At 35.9% G+C, this 15,188-nt stretch overlaps 1 protein-coding gene across 1 annotated transcript in view; it reads left to right on the top strand.

Annotated features, from left to right (window-relative positions):
• The window catches only part of LOC106871545 (GTPase Era, mitochondrial), a 141,974-nt gene that overhangs the window by 29,574 nt on the left and 97,212 nt on the right, over positions 1-15,188 (top strand). The window contains exon 3 of the mRNA XM_052968513.1: positions 10,790-10,917. Coding sequence (XP_052824473.1) covers positions 10,790-10,917 — 128 coding nt within the window. The remainder of the gene's footprint in view (positions 1-10,789; positions 10,918-15,188) is intronic.

Below are 15,188 nucleotides of genomic sequence, written 5' to 3' on the forward strand. Positions count from 1 at the left end.
ATCATCATCATCATCATCGTTTAACATCCACTTTCCATGCTAGCATGGGTTGGACGATTTGACTGAGGACTGGCCAGCCAGAAGGCTGCACCAGGCTCTAATCTGATCTGGCACAGTTTCTGCAGCTGGATGCCCTTCCTAACGCCAACCACTCCGAGAGTGTAGTTGGTGATTTTACGTGCCACCGGCATGAGGGCCAGTCACATGGTACTGGCAATGGCCATGCTCAAAAAGGTGTTTTTTATGTGCCACCTGCACGGGAGCCAGTCCAGCAGCACTGGCAACGACCTCGCTCGAATGATTTTCTAATGTGCCACCACTACAACTTTTTTTTTTTTTAAATAATTTTTTTTAAATCTTTTTTATACTTGGTAGAACTGTATCAAGTAATTTTCACAAAGACTTTTAAATATATACATACACATACATGCATGCATATGTGTGTGCATTTATATATATATATGTATTTATAAAGTGGAATATGCTAAACATACCAAGAAGAGATGCAGTCTAATGTGCATCTGTTCAGATTTCACCTTTCTATTTTCACTCCGAAATCTTGAGATGACTGAAAACAGTTACTCAAACTATAATTTCCATACAAATTTTTAACCACATAGTTGTATCTGTGTGTATGTACATCTCTGTGTATATAGAGAGTCTGCCAAAAAAATGTATACACACTTCAGGAAAGAAAAATTTATATAAATATTTTAATTCAGTATTATTACAATTTGATTAAACATTGAAAGAGGTATCTATACTTGTAGAGGTACTTATACAAGTTAAATATTTATACTTATCTTTCCTTTCCTGAAGTGCGTAAGCATTTTTTTCGTGGACTCTGTATTATGAACATACTTGAGGAAATTTAGTGAAGAGGGAGACAAAATGGGAAAGAACATGAATCCATCTTGAATACCTTAATATAACAATCACCCGATAAGTTCACAATCAAAGAAACCAGAATATTAAAAACTTATGTGACACACAGGATTTCAGAAATTTTATCTGATTCCAGCCCCACTTTGTTGTCATAAATACATATATGACTTCTTTTTTTTTATTTAAGTTTTTCTAGTAATGAAGGAATGACTTTCTAACTAATAAATAATACTCATGTTGGAATATAAACAGAAACGACTACAAATTATGGTAGGGGTAATGAGTCATGAGCTAAATTCTGGGAATATTGTGGATTACTGCCCAAAAATACTGGCTGAATTTGCATAAAACATGTTAGATGTTTCATTTTCTTCTTTTGTTTTTTTTTTTCCTTCCCTACCCAACTCTGCAATATTTCAGAAATTCTTCTTTAAATGTTGTTTGGCACACTTGTGTACAATGTTGTAGACAAAGTGTACCAATTTGGGAAAAGAACATTAACCGATTGAAGAAGCAAGGTATAGATCAAAACAGAATAATGTTTTCTTGCAATAATTAATCACAGAAATACCGAGTGGTAAATTCTGGCCAATTCTTCTCTAACCTTATGTTCTTTAAAACTCACTTCTCTTAATTATGCCAAGTTTTCCTTTTTATGCTACTTCTCATTTATTTTTTGTTGTTCTTTGTTAGTTTTTTTTTTAAGACATTCACAAAATCTTTATTTCTTCATCTGTCAAAGAAAACTTTTTCAATCTTGTGTCCACAAACCAGCTTATATATTCTTTGTGTTAGTGCTTGTGTATTGTCTTTTAACCTCCTCTAAATAATTGCTGCTATATCACAGTCATTCCAACTGTCCAGATGACTTATTCTCATAAATTATGTCTTTTGAAATCACTAATTACTTCAATGAGTAAAACAGAAATAATTTTACTGAATTCCACACCTCTTAGCTCTTTGTCTAGACACTCTCTTGGACCAAGTTGTAAAAACAATTCCTAACTTTTGTCACAGATCAAACTAAAATGTATGACAGTGAAACTAAGAGTAGAATTCGGAAAAGAAAACAAAACAATGCTAAAGAAAATAAATAGATAAATAAATAAATGTAGATTAAGATGTTGCTTAAATTGAAATAAGAAAGAATTGGTCTTGTGTTGTCAGTGGAACTGGAAAAATAGATTGATGAATTACATACATGCTTACACACATGTACGCATGCACACTCACACACACAGGGTTATACATACATGTGTGTGTGCATGTGTTTTAAAAGCTATTTTGTTCAATAGCAGTTGCATTATCATCATCTTGATATTTTTTTTATAATTAGAGGAGAATGCTCATGTTCATTGTAATAATGATGATGATAATCATCATGTGCATTCTTAACCCTCTCAGACCTGGACCTGAGTCTAACTTTACCCTCCACTTGAACTCTTGAGCAAAAAAATAAATAGTTGCATACTCAGCTCAAGAGTAACGATTGCAGGCAAACTAAAGGACAAGATCACAAAATAAATTCAGGAGAATAACAATAATAGGTTTATCTCTTAATTACCTTATTTGTTCACTCAAATTACTACTTTCCTCATCACTCTCATCACCATTATGTAAACAATGCTGCTTGTTTCCAGTCTTCTATGAGAATATGTTTTTGGTTATGAAAATATTACCTTGCTTGGAAACAGCTGAGGGATGGTGACAGAAAGAGTTTCTGGCCATAGAAAATCTGCCTCAACAAATTCCACATAACTCATGCAAGAATGGAGAATGGATATTAAATAACAATGGTGATGACATACATTCACACACAAACACACACACACACACACACACATGGTTAAGTATGTTTGTTAGGGAAGATGATTTCATAGTGATGATAATGATAATGATCTGTATAGATCATTGGTAGAATTATTAGAATGCTAGACAAAAATTCTTTGTGATATTTGCTCTAACTCTTTATGCTTTGAGTTAAAATCTCACTAAAGTCAACTTTGCTCTCATCTTTCCAAGTTGGGGCAGTAGATTGGTTGAATTGTCAGCAGTGGAACAAACTATTTCAAAGTTTGTTTTGGATTTTTTTGAAAGTTCTGAATTCATTTGTAACACTCATGCCAAGCTGTACCAGACAGAGGGATCAAGAGGTTTGCTGCATAGGTAATTGTTAGTCTTCCATTAAAAACATAAACCTGGGTCAGGTTTGTACCCTTTAGAAGAACTTTCCAGATACAAATTACATGGTCAGTTCTGACTAATGAGGGCCTTAATCTGTATGAAACGTTTCAGAGAAGTGTAAAGTTGTGAAGTTTATACATTACCCTAGTTGCTTTCATGACATGAGTAGAATGATACAACCACAACCACGATTCATCATTATCATATGTCCGTCTTCCATGTTGGCATGGATTGGACTGTTTGACAGGAGCTGGCCAGGCAGAAGACTGCACCAAACTTCTGTGTCTGTTTTGGCATGGTTTTTATGGTTGGATACCCTTCCTAACACCAATCACCCCACAGAGTAGACTGAGTGCGTTTTATGTAGCACTGGCACAGGCGAGGTCAGTTTTGGGCATGGTTTTTACAACTGGATACCCTTTTTACATGGCACCAGCACTGGCAGGGTCACCAAGTAATTTTCAAGACAAGTAATCTTTGAGAGGGGAGGGGGCATTGGAGGAGGTGATCTTGTGTCAGATGAGGAAAGGTTAGAGTGTGATAGAAATAGAAATAGGTGTCTTGCTGTTATGGAGGTACATGATTATCTGACCAGAGTGAGAGAGAGGGAGAGAGAGTTGACAAGAAAGAGGACATACTTTTCTTTATTTTTAAATTAAATAAAAAATTGCCCTGTGTCTAATGCAACCAAATTACAGATGGGAGGCTGAGTGCCATAGGCTAGGTAGCCAGATGAGCATAAGTCTGCTAAGTATAATAATTGCTTCTAATACAAAAAATGTTGAAAACAAGCCTAAATATCACAGGCTTTTAGCTTAAACTTTCCAAAAATTGCTTATTGTATGTTGACTGTTATGTTGGGGAGGTCACATCATCTTATCATACCTCTTTTCTCAACATATATAACCCACACCTAATATATGTCTTACATTGTTTAATGGCTGTGTTACCTTTAAGAAACATTTTTTTAATTGTCTAAATAAAAATTTTCCTACTAAAATGAAAGGAATGTTAAACTTCCATCTGCTTCTCAGCTTTTTGCATGAATGGAAGACAACCCCCCCCCACCACCACCACAGCAGTGATTCACAGTAACACAGATTATTACAGCCAAAAATATGAGTCTTATACCTTGTATGGCAATTCTCTTGACCAAAATATTAATAACTATACAGTTGTTCTGAAAGAAGATGAAGTTGAAATACAGTATTCACATACTGCAGTTTATTTATGACAAATTTATGGTTTTATACTTTATTCCAGTGTACTGTCACAACATTGCATTTACAGACACAGAATCATACATTTTCCCCTACAAAATCCACTTTAATACTTTAGCATTCAGACTATTCTGCCAAATGCAATGCTTATGCATTCACATTGTTCTGAATTAATCATGCATTATCTCATAGCTTTGAGATTTCAGTGGTGTGACTGTTTATTACAGATAGAGTATTTGGGCTGAACATAAGTTGGTTTAAATGCTAGGGGGTTAAGATATCTTTCAGTAAATGTATGATAACACATACTAAATTTGTTTTGATTTTTTTGCACAAAATCATCATCATCATCGTTTAACGTCCGCTTTCCATGCTAGCATGGGTTGGACAATTTGACTGAGGACTGGTGAAACCAGATGGCTACACCAGGCTCCAATCTGATTTGGCAGAGTTTCTACAGCTGGATGCCCTTCCTAATGCCAACCACTCAGAGAGTGTAGTGGGTGCTTTTACGTGTCACCCGCACGAAGGCCAGTCAGTACTTGTAAAATAGAAGTGTGTCTTATATACTGGCAAAAACAGTAATTAAAGCAAGCTCTTGTTATGTTATCAAGCACAGAGAACTCTGTAACAAACAAATGTTTGTGTGTTCATTTCACTGCACTAGCAGCTTTATTGGAAATATTTGAAGTGTGTGAGTATAAATGTTATCAGATGTTAACTGGTCGTGTGCATTATACATTCCTTTCTGTTTATTAATAGAGAAACTTCTAGAAGATGAATTAGCTTAATAATATTCTTAGAACTCAAAGAAAAGAAGTAGAAACAAAATGGAGAAAAAAAAAAAAGAAAATGATTGTTTTCTGCGATTATTTAAAAATTCTTAGTTTATTTGTTTTATTTTTGTTTTTCTTCCATAATTTCAATAGTTCATCAAATGATGAGGATTTTAATAGGAAAACATAAATATAGAAGTAATATAAACAACAGCAAAAAGAAAACTTTTATTAAAAACTCAAAAAATTTGCAGCTATAAATATAATTATAATACAGCTGATAATGATAATTATGATGATGATGGTGACATGATACTACTACTTCTGACTACTACTACTACTACTACTACTACTACTACTACTAATAATAATAATAATAATAATAATGATGATGATGATGATGATGTTAATGATAACGATGATGATGATGATGTTAATGATAACGATGATGATGATGATGTTAATGATAACAATAATGATGATGATGTTAATGATAATAATAATGATGATGATGATAATGATGATGATGATAATGATAATGATATGATGATAATAATAATAATTTTGATAATGATATAATAATAATAATTATTTAGTTTTTATTTTGTAAATTTTGTGAACAACAATGTTTTAATTTGTATTTAAGTTTTTGTAAATGAATTTTTTTTTTTTCTATTAGTATTTTATTTGAAATAACAACTAATAATCAATTTCTATATAATTTATTTGATGAAATTTTTTTTTTAATCCAGCAAATTGTTATTGCTATTATTATTAATTATAATTTCAATTTCTTAATCAACTCAGTTTTGACTTCCAGTCACTGCTGTTATCACATGATTTGATTAGTCGGTCGCATAACTTTGTACACATATCATTCACTCACTCACTGAATCAGATATGGTGTTACTGTCTCTGTTGTTGTTGTTGTTGCTTTTGTCGTTTAATTTGTTTATACCTCATGGAAACACAGCTTAGACATCGAATCAATGCGAGAGCCTCGACATTGTCACTTAATCTGCTAGAAATAGCAATCAATATCCCTCAAATCATACCCTCCGTCTTAAAAATAGAAGGACACACTGGGTAATGCAGTTCTGAGGTCTCTGCACATAGGGAAAAAAACACATGATAGTCACTTGTGAAAACACATGGCCTAGTGGTAAAGGTGTTGTACTCATAATTGCAAGATCATGATTTCAATTCCCTGACTGATTGTGTGTTGTATTTTTGAGCAAAACACTTCATTTCATATTGCTCGAGTCCACTCAGTTGTAAGTGGGTAACCCTACAATGGACTGGCATTCCATTCAGAGGCAGTTTTGGTCTGCCCACCATCAGGGTGGCATAATTCAGAAGCTACAACAATGTGAAGAAGTACATTGTGATCAGTGGTGTATAACAATGTCCTATAGGTTGGTCAATATAGTAAAAAAATCATGACAGTCACTTGTAAAGGCACATGGCCTAATGGTTAGAGTATTGTAGTCATAATCGCCAGATCAAGGTTTCGATTCCCAGGCTGACTCTGCCTTGTAATTTTAAGCAAAACGCTTCATTTCATATTGCTCTAGTCAACTGAGCTGCAAATGGGTAAACCTGCAATGGACTAGCATCCCATTCAGGGGCAATTTTAACCTGCCCACCTAGCCATCTGGGTGACATTATTCAAAAGTGACAATAATGTGAAGAAGTGCATTATGACTGGTGGTATGTAACAACATCCGATAGCCTGGTCGACACAGCGAAAAATTATGATAGTCACTTATGGAATGTCTTTGAACATACATCTGTTTAATCAGGATTGTCTTGCAGTTTAACATCAACAACAGCTGCTTAGAGGATGGGATATAGTACTTTTACATTATTTATATTATTTACAATTGACAGATATTTGTCCTCATCTTGTTTGTTGTTAACACGATGTTTCGGCTGATATACCCTCCAGCCTTCATTAGGTGTCTTGGGGTAATTGTGAACCTGGGTTCTCAAGTGTCTTGGGGAAACTTCAAACCTGGGTTCGAAATTTCCCCAAGACACCTGATGAAGGCTGTAGGGTATATCAGCCGAAATGCTGTGTTAACAAACAAACAAGATGAGGACAAATATCCGTCAATTGTAAATAATGTAAATGATGTACATAATTCCTCATCTCTTAAATATAGAACTATAGTACTGTTAATTTGTGAAGCTGCTGTTGGAGGTTGGGGAAGTGTGATGCTAGGTGGTTGTAGTGGTAGTAGTTGTGACCGAGGTGAAGGCAGCCATGTACAAATATATGGGTCTTCTTAGAACTTAAAGAAAAGAAGTAGAAACAAAAAGAAAAAAACAGAAAATGATTGTTTTCTGCAATTAATTAAAAATTCTTAGTTCATTCGCTTTATTTATGTTTTCCTTCAATAATTTCAGTAGTTCATCAAACGATGGGGATTTTAATAGGAAAACATAAATATAGAGCAACAACTTCTCTACAAACTGCTCTATCACCTTTGCTACCAAACTCAAAGGTGATAGAGGGTTTTGTAGAAAAGACTACATTAAATGTAACAGTATAGTGACCAACTACAAATTGTAAACTACAAAACTCTTACATTCCCTTGATTTCCTGTGATTCAGACCATCTCATGGTCTCAGCAAACAAAATGGAAAAGGTGTTGCCACAATAAATGGTGAGGGAGATGCACTGGAACAGTCACTCTGACTCATGGGGCTTACACTTGCAGGTAACCATTTCTAGCCCCAATAGTGATGAGCAGGGATATGGTCCAGGGGCCCAAGAATGCCAGAGGCCGCCACTGCCACTGGCTCGACCATTAAATCTGTCAGAGAGCAACTAATATTTTAACAGCTTTTCTCAGCCTGATGACATGCATGGAAATGGTTAGTGTTGTGCTGGTGGTGGCAGCGGCAGCATTGGTGGTGGCAGTTGTTGTTACAGTATGTGGTAGTGATTGCAGTCTGTCTCCCTTATATCTCCTTTTAACATCTCGAGAGATGTTAATAAGAGATATAACAAAAACAGTCTGTTGAACTTTTTAGATGTTTATAGCAACGAAAGGAACAAATAAATTCATTACTTCATTGTTTGTATGTATGTTTTGTGTGTGTGTGCGTGTGTGACTTTCCTAATTCCTTGCTGCATTTAACTAACTTATCCACCCTTCTTACACCCCTTCTTTGCCATATACAACCAGTCCTAATGATTGCCAACTTTGATACCATCTTAATACCACTGTGATATCATCCACATGCAAGGCTGTTCTTTTTCTCATTTGCAATTGATTATAATTCTATTTTCCCTTAAATTATTACATTTTTAAAAAATATTTTTTGGTATATATTTTTGAATCACTTAATGGGGTTTTTTTTTTAACTTTTCTGTTCTAGTTTAGTATTGCTTTTTGTTTTAATTTTTTTCTAAACTATATTTGTGATTAGTGATAGATTTATTCAGTATGAACAGGAGGAGGAGGAGGCAAGAGGAGATGGTGTTATGAATTAAAATATATTTGTTTTCTCTAAACATTCCTTTCAAGATAACATTGTTATATTCATTACAACACCTATTTTCTTCATCCTTTCATGGGTTGAATAGGTTTACTACAATCATACTCTTTTAATCTTTCAGTGAGGAGGGAAAGCTATGCCCATGACCCTTTACTGGGTCTCCTTCACTAGTGAGAGGCAGGAAAGAAAGTATCCCAATACTGGGTGGGGCAGAGAGGATGGACATTTTTGAAATGGCTATTACTCAGCCCCAGTGAGAGGGACAAATGTCCAACAGGTACCATTTGGTCCATGGTGTCTGAGCATTTTTTTTCTTTTCAGGTGAAGCCATGGTGCTGTGAACGACAGAGCATCACATGTTTGCCTATGACAGTTATATGAAGAATAACGAGTCAGTCACAACAGTTCAGTGTTAGTTTTGGCACCACTTCAACATTCACCGAAATCAGGCTGTTTCCACCCATAACACAATTTTACGTTGGGTGAATGCACTTCATACACGAGGTACACTAATGAATAGGAGACTAGTGGGGGTGCCACGAATGGTATGGACCCCGGAAAATGTGGAACGCATCAGACAAGCTTTGATATGGAGTCCAAATCACTCTGCTCAGAGGCATTCCACTGAAATTGGCATCAGTAATTGATCAGTAAGGCATAGTTTGCATAAAGGCCTGCATTTCCACCTGTTCAAATCGGTCATTGGGCAACAGTTGAAACCATGGGACTATGCATGTGGTTTAACTTCACACATTAGATGGAAGCAATTTTTGAGGCAAGTGACAACCTCATTTTGTTAATGAGTGATGAAGCTCATTTTCATCTCAATGGCATAGTGAATCAACAGAACTGTCATTATTGGGCTCTTGAAAATCTGAGAGAACTGCACAAAAGACCACTGTACAGCCCAAAAGTAATGGTCTGGTGTGCTGTTGGAAAAGCTGTTGTCATTGGTTCTTACTTTTTTGAAGACATTAATGGAAATGCTCTTTCTGTAAACTCTGAGCATTACATCGAGATGATAAACAACTTCTATGTGCCTGAATTACAATGAAAACATATGCCTGTTCGACGTATGTGGTTTCAGCAGGATGGGGCAATGGCCCACACAATCAGAACACTCTCTTTGGTGACTGCCTCATTTCCAGGTTTGCTAATATTTCTTGGTCCCCTTGGTCCCCTGATTTGTTTATGTGTGATTATTTCTTGTGGCAAAATCTCAAGGCACATGTGTATGTGTATAAGCCCCATACATTGGATGATCAGAAGGAAGCTATCCACATGGAAGTTGCCCAAATCAACAGAGCAATGCTGGAGAGAGTGGAGGCCAACTTCCAAGAACGCCTTCAGAAATGCATCAATGAAAATGGACACCACATGATGCATATTGTTTTCCACGCTTGATTTTGACAAATACTAATTCCATATGAACATAGTGATGTCACTAAAATTTGTTTGCAGCTAAAATTAATGATTTTGTGAAGTTTTCAAAAACGTCCATCCTCTCTGCAAGTGACTTTGCAACACAGTGGACTCATATGTCAATTGTTTACTTGACTTCTAACATCAACAGTAAATTAACATTCCTGTTATTGACACTAAAGTGGGGGAATAATCCTTTCTACTATAGGCACAAGGCCTGAAATTTGGCAGGCGGGGGATAGTCAATTACATCAACCCCAGTGCTCAACTAGTACTTATTTTATTAATCTTAAAAGGATTAAAGGTAAAGTTGTCCTCAGCAGAATTTTGAACTCAGAATACAAAGGCAGATAAAATGCTGCTAAGCATTTTGTCCAGTGTGCTAATGACTCTGCCTGCTCAGAAACTTTATAGTATCTGTACCACTACCAACTTGAAACTCTGCTAGCATTTAAACTGGCCATTTTCAGTCCAAATATTCTACTTACTTTATGTTCAAACTGGCCAGATCTGGTATGTCACGTCTACTCTACAATTCCATTCTAAAAATAAACAATCACATCATCAAAATCTCAACACTACAAGCTAGTGCATGATTGATTCAAAATAATGTGAATAAATAAGTGTTACATTTGATAGAGTAATATGAACACTAAAAGGTTAATCTGTCATGACACAGTATAACGTTATGGGTTCGATTCAATCAAGTGTGTCTTTTCCCTGTTTATGTAAACGTTTTCCTTCATTATAAAGTAAAGCATGCTATCAGTGGCTATCTTCTCTTTATACTTGCAGAAGAACAGCAAGAACGATTTTTACTTCCACCAGACCAACCAGATGATGCTAAAATACTTCGGTTTGGAATAATTGGTGTCCCTAATGCTGGAAAGTCAACACTGGTCAACCAATTGGTGAACTGGAAGGTAAGATATTTCTATTAGAAGCAATGGCCACTAAATTCAAGACTGGAAACCACAACAGGAGAGGTATTCGATGCAATTGGTTGTGTGTTTGGCAGCAAAATGTGTTTTAGGATGACAGGGAAACAACAAATAGACTAAAGAAGCCTTAAGACAAACTGGTTGTAAAATGTTGAGAGTCCACAAGTTACACATGAAATGATAATGGCTGACATGTGTGTCACACCACAGACATCAGCCAATGTGTGCATGACATATATAATGTGAATGAATGATGTGTTGTGTGAGTGTATTGAAGTTTATGATGGAGTGCTGTTAGGATAGAGGCATGCCAAGACACTAGAAGACAAATCTGAGGATGAATTGCTTCAAAGAAGAAATGATTTACAATGAAAATGGTTGAGATTAGGAAGTGGTGGTGGGCGGTGGTGGTGATACAAGAAGAAGAAACCCATCTAACCCACTTTAGTGTGTTAAAATGTGACTATGATCAGAAGGAGAAAAATAACTAATGGGAAATACTGTAAATTGGAAGAATTATGTAGAGAAACAGGTGTTGGATGTGCTATGAAGGATTCAATAAATATCAAAGTTAGTCTGTGAGAAGTGATGCTACAAACTCTACTATTCTTTAAAATAGTATAGAAACAGTTAACATTACACTGCAATGTCATGTTTGAAATTAAACTCCAGTAATTTAATCGCATATTGTTGTTGGCACTCCGTCGCTTACGACGTCGAGGATTCCAGTTGATCCGATCAACGGAACAGCCTGCTCGTGAAATTAACATGCAAGTGGCTGAGCAATCCACAGACACATGTACCCTTAACGTAGTTCTCAGGGATATTCAGCGTGACACAGTGTGACAAGGCTGACCCTTTGAATTACAGGCACAACAGAAACAGGAAGTAAGAGTGTGAGAAAGTTGTGGTGAAAGAGTACAGCAGGGTTCGCCACCATTCCCTGCCGGAGCCTCGTGGAGCTTTAGGTGTTTTCACTCAATAAAAACTCACAACGCCCGGTCTGGGAATCGAAACAGCGATCCTATGACCGCGAGTCTGCTGCCCTAACCATATGCCCTAATTGCATATAGATTAGATAATAATGACTTTGTATGGAGTCTTGTAACTTCAGATATTTCATTTCTAAAGCACTTGTAGCAATGCTACATAAAAGCACTCATGTGGTGTCACGGAAATGCACTCATCCAACAACACATAAATACACCCATGTGGCATCATGTAAAAGCACCCGTGCACCATCATGTAAAAGCATCCATGCAGGGTCACATGAAAATGCCTGTGTGGCATCACATAAAAGCATCAGTGTGGTGCCATGTAAAAGCTCCCAACACACTCTGCGAAGTGGTTGGCATTAAGAAAGGCACCCACCTGTAGAAACCATGCCAAATCAGACTGGAGTCTGGTACAGCCTCACTTCCAGCATGCCAGCTCTGGTCACACCATCCAACTCATGCCAGCATGGACAACAGATGCTAAATGATGATGATGATGATGTTTATGATTGATATTGATGGTGACATGAGAGTCTACATGTAATCACTCACTATACTAGAAATTGTTATGAAATCTCCCTCAAATCAAAACCCTGCTACCTTAAAAAATTATGGCGGACACATTATAGGTGCAGGTGCCACTGTATGGTAAGAAGTTTGCTTCCCAACCACATGGTTCTGGGTTCAGTCCCACTACATGGCACCTTGAGCAAGTGCCTTCTACTATAGTCACAGGCTGACCAAAGCTTTGTGAGTGAATTTGGTTGACGGAAACTTAAAGAAGCTCATCGTCTGTGTGTATGCGTGTGTGTGTGTGTTTGTGTCTGTTTGTCCTCTACCACCTCTTAGCAACTGGTGTTGGTGTGTTTACATCCCCATAACTTAGCAGTCCAGCTAAAGAGACCGATAAAATAAGTATCAGACTTAAAAATAAAAAAATAAATACTAAAGGGTGATTCATTCAACGAAAAATTCTTCAAGGCAGTGCCCCAGCCTGTCTATAGTCTAATGACTGAAACAAGTGAAAGATAGAAGTTAAAAGATTGGATAATGTAGTTCATTGTGATTGGTGATGATCAATGAAGGATGGTCTGTTATTATAAATCAACTTGAAAAAGACTAACCATGGACTAAACAGTAACAATTTTAGAACCAAAGACTGCAACTGCTATACTTATAAGTTACTAGGCAGAGGCTTGGTTATATGACTGTAGTTATTATTATCAGTTTTAAAAACTCATTTTTCCTTATATCAGCAAAATAAAATGGAAACTGTCTTGTCTTTGCAACAATCAATAATTTGGCATGATTACTCTGGCTACAGTTTTCATCATATTTGACCTGACTCATGAGATTTCTCTGATCTAGTGCTGTTGTATGCAACGATTTTAGTATTTCAACGACCACACCATAAACCCACTCCATTCCTCATGCATTTCAGAAATATCAAAAATTGAGTAGATTAGGTGAAGAACGAAGCAGAAAGTTAAAAAGCTGAGCGAAGAAGGTTAACTTATTGCAAAAGACAAACAAACAAACAACAATGCTAAGCAAATTTTGCAAAAGAGAAAAACTAAAGAATTAGCAAATAATGAGTTGCTTAATTTGATGGCTTGCTTACTTAACCATCTGGAACCTTCTATCTTTGGGACTGTTATTGCAATTACTAATGCATTCCATCCTTCTGGTTCAGGAAAGAAGGTTAAACCAGAAATGAAAATAAAATAAAATTCTCAACAATACTAGAAGAAAAAACAGCAGAAGAGGCCAGGAAAACAATATATTTGACATTGTTAGATGTAATTTTGGACAAAACTAGCAATTCCAGCAATTATTCCCCAGGTTTTGCTGTAAATTTAGAGGTGAATTTCAGTTGGAAAAACCTTGTTAATTTCTGTCTGTTTACAATGAAATTAGAAATTATATCCAACAGAAGTGTACACATATGTACTCTGTTAATTAGATATTGATTTTTTTTTTACTAGGCACAGGGGACCTGTTTTGTATGAGAGATGGTAATATGTTCCCATCATGTCCATTACAAGTACTTTAACACCCCACCACTGCCAAGAGGTTATCCTCATCAGCTCCATCAGCAATACAATCTAGTAAAAGACACTCTGGGTTGAATAGGTCTGCAATGCATGCAATTGCTATTTACGTTACTTGCTAATGTAATTACCATAAAACTCCATGTACTGTATGCATTTTTTTCTCTCATAAAAATCAAGATTAAAATTTAAATTTTGGGGTATATATAATACATGGTATTCGTGTAATTTATCTTTTGCTTGTGTGATTTTAGTCAATCAAATCGACCTCAATACTTATTTGTTTCTAAGTCTGGTACTTATAATATTAGTCTCTTTCACGGAAGTAATACCAACACCAGTTGTTAAGACACACACACAAAGTCACACACACATATACATACGCATACATATATACACATACATAGACATACATACAAACATACATGATATATATAGGTTATTCTATCAAACGTAATGATTATTGATTTACATTGTTTTAAATTAATCATGCATTATCTCATATCCTTGAGATTTTGGTGGTGTGATCGTTTAAAGTAAAATAACATTGTAGAGTGTGTGTGAGAGCTTGGATTTGGCTAGTTTGAACCTAAAGCAAATAGAAAATTTTGGCTGGATATGGCTGGTTTAAATGCTAAAGGATTAATGTTTGTTTTTATGTTCTGTTATAATGAAAACAATTTTACATTAATCTGATGGGTTACTCTATACTTTTGTGGAGCACAAATTTATTATTCTTGTTGACAGTGACTTTGAAGTTTTGACCAGCTAAGCCATCATGCATAGTGTTATGTTTTGGGGGATTTTTTTTAGCCATTTTAGGCTCTAAAATCAAGATGCATATTATACATGGATTTTTATGACATTCCCTTTGTGGACCAATAAGAGAAAGAGAGAGAGAGAGAGAGAGAGAGAGAGAGAGAGAGAGATAGAAAGAGAGAGAGAGAGCATCTGTATGGTCACTCACCTTTCAAGAAATATCAGTCAAGTCTACTTCCAATGACATTTTAATGTCTTAAAAATAGAATGACACATTGAATAACACTAGATACCTGATGGACTCTCTTGTTGTAAACAACAGATGAGGTTTGATGAGAGTTCTGAAAGCTTTTGCTGAGCAATCTGCACGTGGTAAGTAGCTTACTTACCAACCACATGGTTCAGGGTTCAGTCCCACTGCGTGACACCTTGGACAAGTGTCTTCTAC

The sequence above is a fragment of the Octopus bimaculoides genome, chromosome 1 (assembly GCF_001194135.2).
Source record: "Octopus bimaculoides isolate UCB-OBI-ISO-001 chromosome 1, ASM119413v2, whole genome shotgun sequence".
In the NCBI taxonomy this organism is placed as follows: Eukaryota; Metazoa; Mollusca; class Cephalopoda; order Octopoda; family Octopodidae; genus Octopus; species Octopus bimaculoides.